Source organism: Lygodium microphyllum, chromosome 23 (assembly GCF_053477565.2).
Source record: "Lygodium microphyllum isolate KBCC chromosome 23, Lygodium_microphyllum_v1.1.10, whole genome shotgun sequence".
NCBI lineage: Eukaryota > Viridiplantae > Streptophyta > Polypodiopsida > Schizaeales > Lygodiaceae > Lygodium > Lygodium microphyllum.
In genome coordinates, this window is record NC_141157.1 from 22,806,540 (window position 1) to 22,821,084 (window position 14,545).

Here is a 14,545-nt window from a genome sequence, read left to right on the forward strand (position 1 = left end):
TACATCACGCTCGATAAGATCCATCATGGTGTGGTCCTAGGATGAGGTGGGCACTCCTCTCGCGTAGAGATGCTGCCCCATGCACCAAGGCTCCATTTATCACCTTTGCATGGCTCAATCCGGCACGTAAACTATACAAGAACTCTATGGGACCCACCTGAGAGTAGAGTCCGCAATAGAGTAAGTGAGAGGGTTTGCTGCATGACTAAATGATGCTGCTATACTAGAGCTAGGGTCTATGGTGGAAAGTAATATCTCTAGACTCAAGGTCATGCAAAACTTAGGTTATATATGGTCTCCTATGTGTGTGTAGCGTGTGGAGCTAATCCATGCGGCAAAGGTGGGAGTGGTAGCCATGGCACACAAAGAGAGAAGGAAGGAGAGAACAAGTGTAGGGAAGTACATAATGAAAGTGAAAATGAGTTTGGAGTTATAGCTTTTATGTATCTAGGGTTTTAAATAAAGGTTCTTATAAAATTTTTAACTCTAAAGTTTCAAATTAAAACTCTTACCTTAATTTCTTTATTTCAATACTTTAAAGTCACCGTTAAAATTACTCATACAGACAGACGCTTCATTCTACATTATTATATCCTTGAATATGCTTGGATAATTGAGTATATTCAAGTCAAAAATTAGAAAAAATATATAAAAATTTTCAAAAAATAAATCTAAAATACCTTCAAAATCCCTTTGGATCCAATTTAGTATTTAAATTTAAGAAATGAGTAGAAGAGATTAGCTACAATATATCATTATGCAAGGATAATATTCCATAGATTATAGAACTCTAGCTTGCAATTTAATTATGATTTTAACCAGCACATTGACTAACTACATTATGTATTATCGTATGCTTGGATCACAGTAAACTAAGATTATCAAAATTGAAAGTACTCAAAAGTTTTAAAGAAAAATGTGTTCATTCTTTATTTAAAAAATTACAAGGATTCCACTATCTCAAGGATATGTGGAGAAGCACATTATTTACATGTCATGGATTGCTCACTATGAATCCTAACTTTTCTATTATATAACTTGAAATAGAAGTTGCAAAGAGGCTCATTTGACATTAATTGGATTTCTTGTCTCATAAAAGAAATGGGCCAATGACTCTCTACGCTAACCACAAAAGGATTATGACCATTCCACAAGATAACCACATCTATGAGATCTGTATGTGTCTCATCTCGGGTATCTTGATCCAAGCCAATCCACTCCCCTTGCAAAATTTGCCATTTCTATATCGAAAACGAATGCCCAGAGTTTATTTAGTGATGAAGTATCTATAATAAAAATAAAAATAACGGTAAGTAAATGCGACTAACACAACAATTCATCTAAGCAAGACATATGTCAATTAAATCAAGGCATGCGAAGTAGTAAAAAAGATTACCTGAATGTGAGATCTGATTTGTTGACCCTGCACTCAATCGTCTCATCAAAATGTGTTATTTTGACTTGCTAAGACTCACCCAATAGCTGACTCATCCATTCCTCAGATGGACACTTGCATTGATAAGTAATCTTTGTTTTCTTTAAAACATTATATGAACCAAACAAATGTGCAAACAATGAGAATGGAATAAACCAACTAAGATGCACATCTTTGGAGCATGTGGTGGGTTTCATAGCACTATTGATGTCAAATTTTATCTTGGACTTACATGCTCCTGATAACTATAAGCTACCAATCAACCATTCACCACTAGATAGTGGTGGCAATGGGACATGTTGCAATCTATGGCTTTCTTCTACATACAATGAATTATAAAAATATATATTTTTAGTTGCAAGTTGGCTTGTAGAGTTATTATCATAGATCAAAAAACCTATGTCTTCATGCCAAACATGAATCTTGCTGCTCAAACATTCCACATTCTACCATTCATGCAAAGTTGATGGATATAGAGTTGTTAGTAAAACAAGATTGAATTAGAACACTACAAAGATTTTTAAAAACAACTTTGATGCAAAATAATAAACAATGCTAAAATTTAAAATTTTACTATTTTATTCATAATTTGCAATGTAGTTCTCGTCATTACAAGGATTTGTTTGTGTGTATAAACATGTTGGATCAACACTTCTGTTATTGTACTTGTTCCATTAAACACTTTTTTGAACTCTAAAATTCTACCTTTCCAATGTTTGCTGGGGTTTGCAACATCCTTACACCTAACCTTGAAACTTCCTCAAGTACTTGGGTGCATCAAAATCCAATCCAACTTATAGTACTTATCACAAATCCAATTACTACCACTATCTTTCCTATTGAAGACCTCCACTACAAGTATGTTACTGATGTTTTTCCTCCGTGAAGACATCTATAATAATCAAATAGAAAAGTTACCTATCAGTATGTGTATAATTTGCAAATGTTCTCTCCAAATGAAATGAAATTTAAATGGAGCAGTTTATTTTAAAAACATTGTACCTGTAATTCTTTTCACAAAGAAGCCCAGAGATTTTGAACAAGAAGTTGACTTGTAACAAGACCATTGTTCCTTCACTAACAAATTCCTAGAGTACAAAAACAAAAGAAATCTCGGATCAAAGCATACATATAACTTACATAGGCTTTGTCCAAATGAGTTGAAACTTAACCATAGAGCAATAGAAAAAAATGATAATATACCTGTGGTTCTCTTTACAAAGAAGCCCAAAGATGTTGAAGAAGTTGAGTTTTTAAAAAATCATTGTTCTCCACCCTCAGAGATTCTTGGAGTAAAAAAACAAAGGAAAGCTTAGTATGCATATAACTTGCTGACATTTTATCCCAACGAGATAAAATTTAACTATGGAGTAGCAAAAAAACAAGACAACATACATGTAACTTTGTTTACATAGAAACCCTAAGATGTTAAAGAACAAGTTTAGTGTTCAAAAGATCATTGTTCTTGAGTGTAAGAGACTCTTAGAGTACCAAAACAAAAGAAATTACATGTCAGAGAATGCACATAACTTGCATAGGTTTTGTTCAAACAAGATAAAACTTTACCATAGAACATCTATGGAAGAGAACAATATACCTGTAAAGTTTTGTGAAGAAAATCTTAGGGCTTTGGTAGAACAACCTCTACTCTCATAAAACATGTGAAACTCACTTCTGTGTTTGTGTAGAGGAAATGAAATTTCACAGGGTTATAGATAGGGCAAGCAATAATGAGGCTATAAAATTTCGTCAGAAAAGAATAAGCGGGGAAAGAGATACGTTAAACTTGAGTTTTACTTAAGAAAGAGGGGGAAACTGAAAAGATGAGAATTGAAAAGTCAAACATAAGAAAATAAGAAAATGAAAATTCGAGTCACAACCTTCTAGGAAGTGACAACATTGTATTTCCCACATTTCCCCTTATTTTAATGTTGAGGGAAGATTTGGGCCAAGATATGGCTAGAAGATTCATGTTACATGAATTTGGAATCCCAGCTCTCTCATTGGCTAGGCATATATTTGTTTATTCACTCAAGGGGCAAAAAAGAGAGTTCATATTTCTCCTAATGTTGAGGCATTCAATCATCACTTGATTAGCCGTACTAGTTTCTCCAACAAAAAAATAGTATTCCATCTACTTAATCTAGGATTTGTTATTGGTTTCTATGTTTAGTCCTTCTCCATTAAATTTAAGGGGTTCAACCTATTTTAGTAGGGACTTCCTCTCATTTTCTTCTGTCAGACTAGCAACAGTAGATGGAGGTATCTAACTATATTTGCAAGTTTGGATCTTTATAGTTATAATTCATCAACTAGCAATATCACAATCCATATTATTCTCACATTGTTTTTCTGGTAGTTGATAGATTTAATCCAAATGTTTTTGTGTTATACTATTGACATCATGAATAATGAAACAGGGAAGTTTTGTACTACCGATCTAGCAAGACTTTTCACAAAAAAAGAGTAGTGTCTTTACATTACTATTTGCGCTATAGGATGTATACAAGTTTATGTGGAGTTTCCATGTGGACTCAAAAAAGTTTTACATAGCATCATAGCATAAGAGATACTCTAGGCAAATACATTATATTAGTCATGAAGCAAGCATACTAGTATAGTTAAAAAAGTAAGAGAATCGCTTGTAGTATCTAGCCCTAGGTATTCGCTAGGCAAGTTTGGGAGATCCTCAACCTCATAGTTATTTGCACTTGAATGATAGGTTATGGATACATGGTTGGGCTGAATGACTCTTGTAACCTATCGATAGACCCATTGGTTTAGGGTCATCATCTTTCCATCTTTGTGTGCCATAGGATTTGTGTCACTTTTATTGAATATGAAGAGTCACACAAGCTAAGCCTTTCTATCCAATACATCCTCCAAAGTTCATATTCTATGTCAACTCTGTCAAATCAACATGGATAAAGTAATAAGTACGCATAAATCCCCACCCTAGGTAGTTAGACCATGCACAAACTTGGGTATATTGGAAGGTCGTCAAAGGAGTAAATTTTAGCTCCATTGTGCAAAATATCTCCTCCCTTAGGGTGAAATTGCACTAGGATTTGACCTAATAGACCACAAGAAATAACTCATGAACTATTGTAATCAAGAAGAAGAAAAGTCTTCCTTTTTAGGACATTAACTTCTTCTCAACTTAGATGAACCAATTCTCCACAAAATCTAGCATTATTTTTTCTTCCTTGTTGTGTTTCTTAATTTTCTTGACTAGGTTTGCCTTTTGTTTCAGCGTATCAAAATTTGTTCCTTAATTTTATTATTTTTTATCACTTGTATCTTCAAGCGGTTGCTTTCATGGGACTTCTAGGTATACCTCACAATGAAGCACCTTGGTCTCAACCCATGACAATTGACCTAAGGGAACCTATAAACCTAAGAGTCTCTAACAACATTCTAGCATTCAACCAAGTTGATCATGTCGTAATCAATTGTGGCTAAAGGGAGACTAATCACCACACTTGGTTTAAAGAGAGTGAGGGATGAGGGGGGAGTTAGACTCAACCCCTCTATCCACAGGGCAAAATCCTAGGGCACTTAGTCGAGATCTAAGACCTTACCCCAGGAAGTCAATGTTCCAACCTTGGTCCTATTTTCCATATGTTGGAAGGCACCAGATTTGTCAGGTCCACAACACTACTATCGATTTTTTTCCTCTAGGAAAATGCACTTGCCTACTTTCCACGCACAAACATAGTATTTGTATTTTTTTAAACATAGCATAGTATAGACATTATTTTACACATGGAAACAATTTCATTGATTATCCTTTCAGCATAGGATTTTTTTCACAGCTTCTTTGGAAGCATGTATATGAATACAAGTAAATAGTTTATTTCCAAAACAATTTTCATAATATTTATAGTGTAATTTCTACCTATAAGGCCATAATTACAAAATAATTTTCATACTATTTATAGTGTAGTTTCTGCATATAAGGCCATAAATACAAAAGATCCACCTTGCTAGGAGGCAATCATCCTATCCATAGTTTTGGGCTCTCGATGCTTGTTGCATTATACTCATATAGATTTTTACCATGCTGTAGGACCCAACCACGCAAGTATACCAAAATGGACCATAGCCCCTTGGTTCTCATGCCATTGTAAGGGGGAACCTTTCATACCTAGATGATGGTTAACATCTCATAGTCTAGCTCCTGTGTAAGAGCCCCAACTTTTCCCTTGGGAAGGCACACTGCTAATCAAATCTATATGGCATCCAAGACATGGAGTTATTTTAGAATCCTTTTCAAGTATAAAAGTATAATCATTATTTTTCAAATTGATGCTAACTTTGCAACTAATCATGAAAGTCATTGTTTGTATCTAATTTAAAAAATAATTCATTTAAACATCCATCTTAGACTTAAGTCTCTCCTAGGCTAAACTGCAATGTCCCATGCCTCAATTTTCATGCATTGGTTTAACTTCATGTTATTTTCTTATTCCTGCATTCCCCTTGACATTTCTATCTTATAAGTAGTTCATTGATGGATTTGTCTCTCTAGGACAGAGGTTAGGGTTTTGTAGGTTTAGGTGTCTTCAAATGTCTTTAATCGACACTTGAAGGATTTTTTCTAGTACATGCTAAGTTTCTACTTGATAGTAAGGCCTACAAGTTTCCTATTACATTGATTGACACCCTAATTTTTGTTGTTTGGAACCTATTTAGCATAAGTCTAATATTTAGGTGCTATCTTAAAGTACTTTGTCACATTATTTAAGCTCTTTGATTATTAAGTAAGGTTTGTTCTTGCAATTGTATCTAGCATGATCGTTGTACTTATATCATCTACTTATTTCTTAAATTGCGATTTATAAGGTGGCAACCCTAGGAATTTGAGTCTATCCTTTATAATGATGAGGAATCATTAGTATTTTCTTAGTATGTTTGAGAATTAGAATCGTATTCCTATTAATTTCTTGTTTCTGCTAATTTCAAATGTGTGAGTGAATATTAGGATACTATATTTTACTAGCATTAGTAACAACCTTGTTTACTAGATTCTTTTAGGATCTCAATCCTTGGGGTTAATTACTCTCTTTTGGTTGAACTAGTTCCTTATTTCCTTTTGATTGCTTATTTCTTAGAAGAATGAAGTATACATATATTATTGTTCTAAACTTTTGAACTTAGATGACTAATCTAAGAACTTGTATCCTTTCATCACACTAATATTGCTTATTCAAATTACGTGTATATTCCTACATTGATATCACCTTAAATAGAGTTTGGGCATCTATATTTTCACTTATTGTACTTTTCTCTATCCTATTTTGATGAAACAAAGGATCATCTCTTTATTTACTTATTGTATGCTAACTTAATATCAATATATTTAAAGTTTCATATCTAATTACTTTTTGCATTATGATTTAGCTAACCTATGCAATGATTTTCTCCTACTACAATACCATATGATCCTAGTTAGTTTTTAAAGGTATTATTATCCACTCTATTTGTAACATTCTACATTTACACGATCAAAACAATATTTATCTACTTTTATTCACAATTTCCTACTTTACAATTTGTTGATGTTTCTACCGATTTTCTTATTCTAATGCCTTGTAAGCAAGCTGAAATATAATAGCCTAAAGTGATTTTAAAAGTATACATTCTTTTTTTGCTAAAGGAAAAACTCATTCTTTTCTTTCTCATAGTTTAACTATAATTTTATAAAAGGGAAATAGAATGAACACCTAATCAGTATTTGAAACATTCCTATTGGTATTCATATCATTGAGGGTTGATGATGGCCTCACCATGTTTGAGGGTCTTGTTGCATTTGGGAGTCCTCTTGCGTTTGGAGATCCTGCCACATTAGGTATTTTTCAAGGATGCATGATGAAAAGGACTAAAGGGATAGAGATAAGAGAGAAGGATTTGCATAATATGCCTTGCTAATGGTGAGTTGACTTTGCCTTGGAGCATTTCTTTTGCACTCCGCACTATCACTCTCTCGCTCTCTCTTTGCTCATATTTTTCCCTTACTTGCTCTTACTCTCAATGATTGTAGTAGTCTTTTGATATGTCTACATTGCTTTATTCCTCCCATGGGGAGTTATTTTTAGGAGTAGAGAGGGGGAAAAGAGAAGCTTGATGAGCTCATGGGGATTTGATAGTTAATAGCGATGGAGTGAGCTGCCAAATGAGTGATGCTTGAGAGGAGGGGGTATTTCAACCATTTATGGTCAAAGCAAGGTGTTGGGATGAGAGAAGGGAGTAGATTATGATGATGAGGAGAGAAAGAAGAAGAGGAGTCTCCAAATGAGATATTTCACACGTGAGGAAAGGGGGTGTTAAATTTGTGTCACGAGGAGAAGTTCCTTATGTGATGAATCCTTTTTTTTTTTGGGGGGGGGGGGGAGTGTGATGATTGATGGGAGGTAATTATTAAAATTTAATGAATAATAATTAATTGTTTATCAATTTAGAGAGAGCTCATTGTTCGCCCATCTTCAAAATTTTAGGAACCGAGCATGATATACTTACATAACAAAACAGCCATCTGCACGCGTGAGGGGTAGTGGTTTGTCCAAGGGTTTCTATAGCACTAGCATGAGTTTAATATTCACTAAATGCAAATGTAGTTTGTGAGAATCCTTTGTCTTGTCTACCTTGGGCATGGATGGTGTACCTTAGGTGGGGGATATTGCCCGCCCAGACTTGGGGGGCAACCATTAAAACACAAAACTAATAAAATTTTACCATGTGGCATTAGGCTCCTGGAGTTTTGAGGGTGCATGGGCGTTTGTGCCCAATGTGTAAGTGGCCTTACACCCCATGTGGTCAATTCACTAAATGCAAGTGTAGTTTGTGAGAATCCTTTGTGATGTCTATCTTGGGCGTGGATGGTGTATTTTAGGTGGGGGATATTGCCTCCCTAGACTTGGGGGGCAACCATTAAAACACAGAACTAATAAATTTTACCATGTGGCATTAGGCTCTTGCAGTTTTGAGGGTGCATGGGCGTTTGCGCCCAGTGTGTAAGTGGCCTTACACCCCCTGTGGTCTAGGCAGGCAAAGGTGATGGGCTTGGGCTTGGGCTTGGGCAGCAAAAAGAGGGGGGGCCATCCAAAGCGCCAGATATAGGCATCCAAAGCGCCGCTATATCTGGAGGGAACGGCTAGTTTGCCGGCCTAAATGGATGGCCTCTATATATTTAAATTTATATACATATCTATGCAAACGGATACGTATCAATGTATCTCCAGCTGTAGCAAGTACTCTTTGTTTGTGCTCCTTAGCCGGGCTATGGCGGACTGACTTCATCCCTCGCCATCGTCTCGCGTTCCGTCATGGAGCCGCTGACCGGCAGGCCGTCGTTGAAGAGGCACAGGCCATGCTCCATCTTCGTAGGTTGCTTCTTGCAGGATCATCATGAGGCTGATCATCGTCATCCGTCCGACGACTCGGACTTCTTCTTCCTCGGCAGCAGAAGCAGTGAGCAAGAAGCCGTGGCCGCGGCGCGAGAAGGAAGAAAGAAGATATATGCCTGCTGCAAGGTGCTCTCGTCATGGCTGTCCCTTAGCTGGTGGGAGGAGATTCTTCCATCCAGGAGGAGGTTAAAGAAGAGGAAGGTCCAAGAAGAAGAATACGTTAATGGCGGTCGCTTGAGCGGCTGCTACTACAGGCCCCCTCCCGCGTGGCAACGCCTCGTCAGGAGGCTCCGGGCCGCGGCTAAGATGGCCTCTCGTGAACGCACCCTTTCTTTCCGCTACGATCCCCTCAGCTATTCTCTGAACTTCGATGACGGGTGCTGGCAGCACAGCCAATCCCACGCCAGGCTTTACACCCCCGTTCCCACGCCTGATCACCTCCTCGTCCTCCGCACCCCAGCCTTTGCTGCTGCACGGCCTTCCTTGTGGCAGAGAAGGAAAGTCCGCCAGCCGCTCGCCCTTGATGTCACCATGGACAGGGTCTGATCTCTGTCATCATCATCACGTTGCTTGGAAATTTCATTTATTCTTTTCTAGATTAGGCGTTAAGAAATCACACTCAGTAACTATCCTTCTTCTACATTGATTACACAATCGAAAGCCTGATGTTGATTACCATCACTGTTCTTGGAAATTTCATTCATTCTTGTCGAGAGTAGGCGCTAACAAATTACCCTCAGTAACTGTTCTTTTACATTGATAACACGTTCGAAAGTGTCTGATGTCAATTGTTTATTACCATCACCGTTCCTGGAGGAATTCATTCATTCTTCTATAGTTAAGCCTCTGTGTCAGATCATCTTTTTATGCGAAAATATGAGGATTATATTCTACATAACATTTCTATGGAGATGAGCTCAGCATTGTAAAATTCTCAGATGTGATGCTTTCTTTTTGGATTGAGAAGAGCTTGCTTCGTACATGGCTCAGTGAGCTGTTTGCCATGAATCCCTCAAGGCAGCCACGATACCTCACAGAGCAAAAGTTTTCAAAAACTGGGTGTCGTTTGTCAGGCGAACGAAAGATTTTTGGAGCATTGAATGCAAAGGGTGCAGCTCTACTCCACCATAGAAACTTCATCTCTGTATGAAGGGAGGTGAACATTTAGGGGATTTTAAATGTTATAAAGTCTTATTCATCACAACCTGAGAATACATTCACGGGGTTTCACAAAGTAGTAAGGATTCACAAGGTAGTAAGAACCGCGTTACACCTGCGTCAACAAGGTTAACAAAGGCGAATGAAAAATTTTCGTCGGAGGGAGGATTGGGGTGGTCGGGGAAAATGGACCCCCGCTGAAATTCCCAAGAAAGCGGCTTTGCTTGCAGGAACTAGCCGTGCTAACCAGCTAGTTCCCATTTCCTATTGGTCAGCACACAACTTTTTACTCCTTCACCATAGTGCATCAGGGTTTTACCTACATAGGTGAAAACGCCCCCATGCGCCAATTCGTCGTGCAGGTAGATTCTGGACGGCGCTGAGCCTCAGTAATGGCAGCCTCGAATCCTCGTTGATGATTCTTGAATCCCATGTGCAACAGCAAACGGTGGCAGGAGCTTGTGCTATAAAGCTTGCAAATCCTTTGGTCGTCAGGTCTGTGCGCGTCCATCTTTTCTCAGTCTTTTCTCTGATCAAGGTGTGTGTTGTCCATCTGTTCATTGTTGTTGTGGTCCTGCTAAATCAGTTCGTGCATCTGTAGTAAGATTTGCATTTGTCTCCTTTCCTTTCCCGAATCAGACTTGCGTACAAGCCTCATGCGCTCCATCTAAACAATGCTCTATCATGATTAGTAGAAGGAAGATTACTTTTTTTTTTGCTGCATGTTGTTTCCCTGCACATTCGCGCGCGCACACACACACAGAGAAGAGGGGTGGGGTTCAGGGTTGAATCACACAATGAAACCTAGCATGCGCTTCCTCATCGCATGAAGGAGCAAGGCTGCCTTCAAACTGGCTGAGCGAGTGGATCAAGCACGATTGTTTGTGCAAATTTTGCATCTGAATTGCACATTTCATCTCTACCTATAACACATGCTCTGTGATTTCAATCTATGCATTGACGAATTTAGTTAATTGTCGTTGGATCAATGTCCCAACATCAATGGCTCTTTCTAAAAATTCTGATGTTGCATGAATTTGATTCAGAAGATAATGTTCAATTGTATTCGTATGCAGCTGTTTTTTGGGACATGCATCTCATATGGCCATCATGCTGGGTGGATTTTAATTGCCCCAGTTTGCATGGTTTTACATTCTCAGAAGAAGGGTTTCCAGCAGTCCAAATACCATGGAGGTGTCTGGTTCTCTGAGATTGTTGATTCAATAATTTGTCGGTAGCAGTATGAATCAATACTGTGAGATCGATTTAGGAATTGTGGTTTCCATAGCTGTCACTGCTTGGACTACCACACTTTGCATACAAAAACATGCAATATTTTTATATAGATCGAAGGCACAAATTACCCATTCTATGCTCTATGTTGTCTCCAAGTTATGTGCTTTGTTTTTTGCATGAAAATGATGAGTGGAATTTCGTGCAGCTGTAAGTAAAATTGAGGTGAGGCGAGTAAGATTGCATTGCTCAAACTATGACTTTACCTCTTTAATATGTTAAATCTTTGGGGTGTTCTTCTCTATATTGTAGAACTCCTTAAGACTATTTGATGCTCTTTATCTACTTCCTCCAATTCTTCAATAGGATCTTCTTCCATGGCTATTGGTACTTGCACTTTGAGGGATGTGGAAGAGCATGTGTCCATATCTAAGAACTGAGCCACTTTCTAGCTTGCATTCTCATCAAATACTACATCCCTTGATACAAAAGAGCATGTGTCCATATCTAAGAACTGAGCCACTTTCTAGCTTGCATTCTCATCACATCCCTTGATACAAAAGATTCCTTATTTATTGAATCATTAAGCATTTAATCTTTACTTACATCACTATATCCAATAAACACACTTTCTAAACTTTTCATCAAGTTTCTTCCTTTGCTCCTCAAGAATATGAGCAAAAGCTAAGCACCCAAATACTTTGACATGAGATATCTGATGTTTGGATCCATAGAAGACTTCATATGGTGTAAAATACATGTTAATACTTCAATATGTGACCTATTCATCAAGTAGGATGTAGTGTTGCCTGCTTCATCCCAATAGTGATTTGCAATAGGTGACCTATTCATCAAGGGCCATGCAGTATTTATTGCTTTAGCCCAATAGTGATTTGCAAGTTTTTAATCTTTTAATATGCATCTATTTGGTCAAACATTGTCATATTCTTCCTTTTTGTAATATCATTAGGGGAGTTTTGAGGTCTTGAAAATGCCTTTTAGGATGTGGAGAGAGAGTGCTCTAGACCAATAAGAGCAAAGCCTCCGTAACGGAACTTCTATTTAAAAAAATTTAAAAAATCATTTTACAAAAACATATAAATATAATAATATTACGAAATTATATTTTTATTATCTATTTTGTCTCTTATATTCGTGATTATGATATCTTTTGCATTAATGGCATAGAGTCTCTGCTACTTTTATTTAATAATATATCTAGATTAATGATAATGATTGATGTAATCGAAATTCAAATTAGTGAAATGCATGGTGCTCAGTTTTTTCCCTCAATTTTTTTATTCCTCTATTGTTTTTCCCTCCGTTATGGTAGCCTAGTCCTTTCTCTCTCTCTCTCTCTCTTTCTCTCTCTCTCTTTTCCTCTTCTACCATGGATACATAAATTTGACCTTCAACATGGCGTCCAAGCTTCCAAATCACATCCATATCAGTGTTTAACTCATTCCAAACTGATGGAAGATGGATTCCTACTATCATTAGCAAAGGTAGTTGGATCACCATGCAACAAGCAAAACGTGGAAAAAGACAAAGACATGAGAGCTCGTTTATCTCTGCTTGGAAGGGCGGAATCCGAGATTTTAAGCTTGGAGCAAATAAGAATAGCATCAAAGAGGTACTAGTGCAACATATGTTCATGCATAGAGAGCTGTGTTTGGAACCTAGATCTTCAAAGCTTCCAATGCATGAATCAAATTGTAATAATTTGATTCTTAAAGTTTTTCCTTTTTTAAACATGGTTTAGGTTTTTCCATTATAATCTCTGTTTGTCTTGTAGATGTCTATCCTTCTAATCTTGAGGAATGGCAACCAGTGGAGTCTATTATTGATGTTATTGATGTTATACATGGTTCAATTTGAGAAGAAATGTATAGAGGCAGAAATAAGATAGAGCTTGCAGAGAATGGAATTTTCTTTTATGACCATTCTTATGTTATTCCTATGTGGCATTGCCAATAGGGATCAATAAATCTCATTCCTTTGCTAGATTTTTCAAGCTTTGAGTGGCCTTTGCCAAGTCCAGCTACTAGTGAGGGCTATAGATGTAAGATATTTTCTGAGATCTAGAAAGCATTAAAATCTAATATCTCAAGTAGGTTAAGCAAAGTTACTTTGTTTACGTCTATTAATATATTTATTGATTTATTCTCTAATATGGAGATAAGAATAATAAAAACCATGCTTTCAGTGAAGAGACTAACATATGATCATGCCATACAATTTGTTGATGAAGGATGGGATACAAGGACAGAAGAAAAAATTATATGTAAGATAGATCAAGACTCTATAGCTTGTACTTTCTAAACTTTTCATCAAGTTTCTTCCTTTGCTCCTCAAGAATATGAGCAAAAGCTAAGCACCCAAATACTTTGACATGAGATATCTGATGTTTGGATCCATAGAAGACTTCATATGGTGTAAAATACATGTTAATACTTCAATATGTGACCTATTCATCAAGTAGGATGTAGTGTTGCCTGCTTCATCCCAATAGTGATTTGCAATAGGTGACCTATTCATCAAGGGCCATGCAGTATTTATTGCTTTAGCCCAATAGTGATTTGCAAGTTTTTAATCTTTTAATATGCATCTATTTGGTCAAACATTGTCATATTCTTCCTTTTTGTAATATCATTAGGGGAGTTTTGAGGTCTTGAAAATGCCTTTTAGGATGTGGAGAGAGAGTGCTCTAGACCAATAAGAGCAAAGCCTCCGTAACGGAACTTCTATTTAAAAAAATTTAAAAAATCATTTTACAAAAACATATAAATATAATAATATTACGAAATTATATTTTTATTATCTATTTTGTCTCTTATATTCGTGATTATGATATCTTTTGCATTAATGGCATAGAGTCTCTGCTACTTTTATTTAATAATATATCTAGATTAATGATAATGATTGATGTAATCGAAATTCAAATTAGTGAAATGCATGGCGCTCAGTTTTTTCCCTCAATTTTTTTATTCCTCTATTGTTTTTCCCTCCGTTATGGTAGCCTAGTCATTTCTCTCTCTCTCTCTCTCTCTCTCTCTCTCTCTCTCTCTCTCTCTCTCTCTCTCTTTTCCTCTTCTACCATGGATACATAAATTTGACCTTCAACATGGCGTCCAAGCTTCCAAATCACATCCATATCAGTGTTTAACTCATTCCAAACTGATGGAAGATGGATTCCTACTATCATTAGCAAAGGTAGTTGGATCACCATGCAACAAGCAAAACGTGGAAAAAGACAAAGACATGAGAGCTCGTTTATCTATGCTTGGAAGGGCGGAATCCGAGATTTTAAGCT

At 36.9% G+C, this 14,545-nt stretch overlaps 1 protein-coding gene across 1 annotated transcript; it reads left to right on the forward strand.

The window, feature by feature from the left end:
- The first annotated feature begins 8,665 nt into the window (after window positions 1-8,665).
- Window positions 8,666-11,385, forward strand: LOC148015968 (uncharacterized). The gene is made up of 2 exons (XM_087664079.1): window positions 8,666-10,494; window positions 11,076-11,385. Exon 1 carries the CDS (start codon window positions 8,761-8,763, stop codon window positions 9,385-9,387), a length of 627 nt encoding a protein of 208 aa, XP_087520205.1. The 5' UTR covers window positions 8,666-8,760; the 3' UTR covers window positions 9,388-10,494; window positions 11,076-11,385.
- The last annotated feature ends 3,160 nt before the right edge of the window (window positions 11,386-14,545 follow it).

Coding starts and splice junctions, on each gene's coding strand:
- LOC148015968 (XM_087664079.1), top strand. CDS start 8,761: ATGGAGCCGCTGACCGGCAGGCCGTCGTTGAAGAGGCACAGGCCATGC.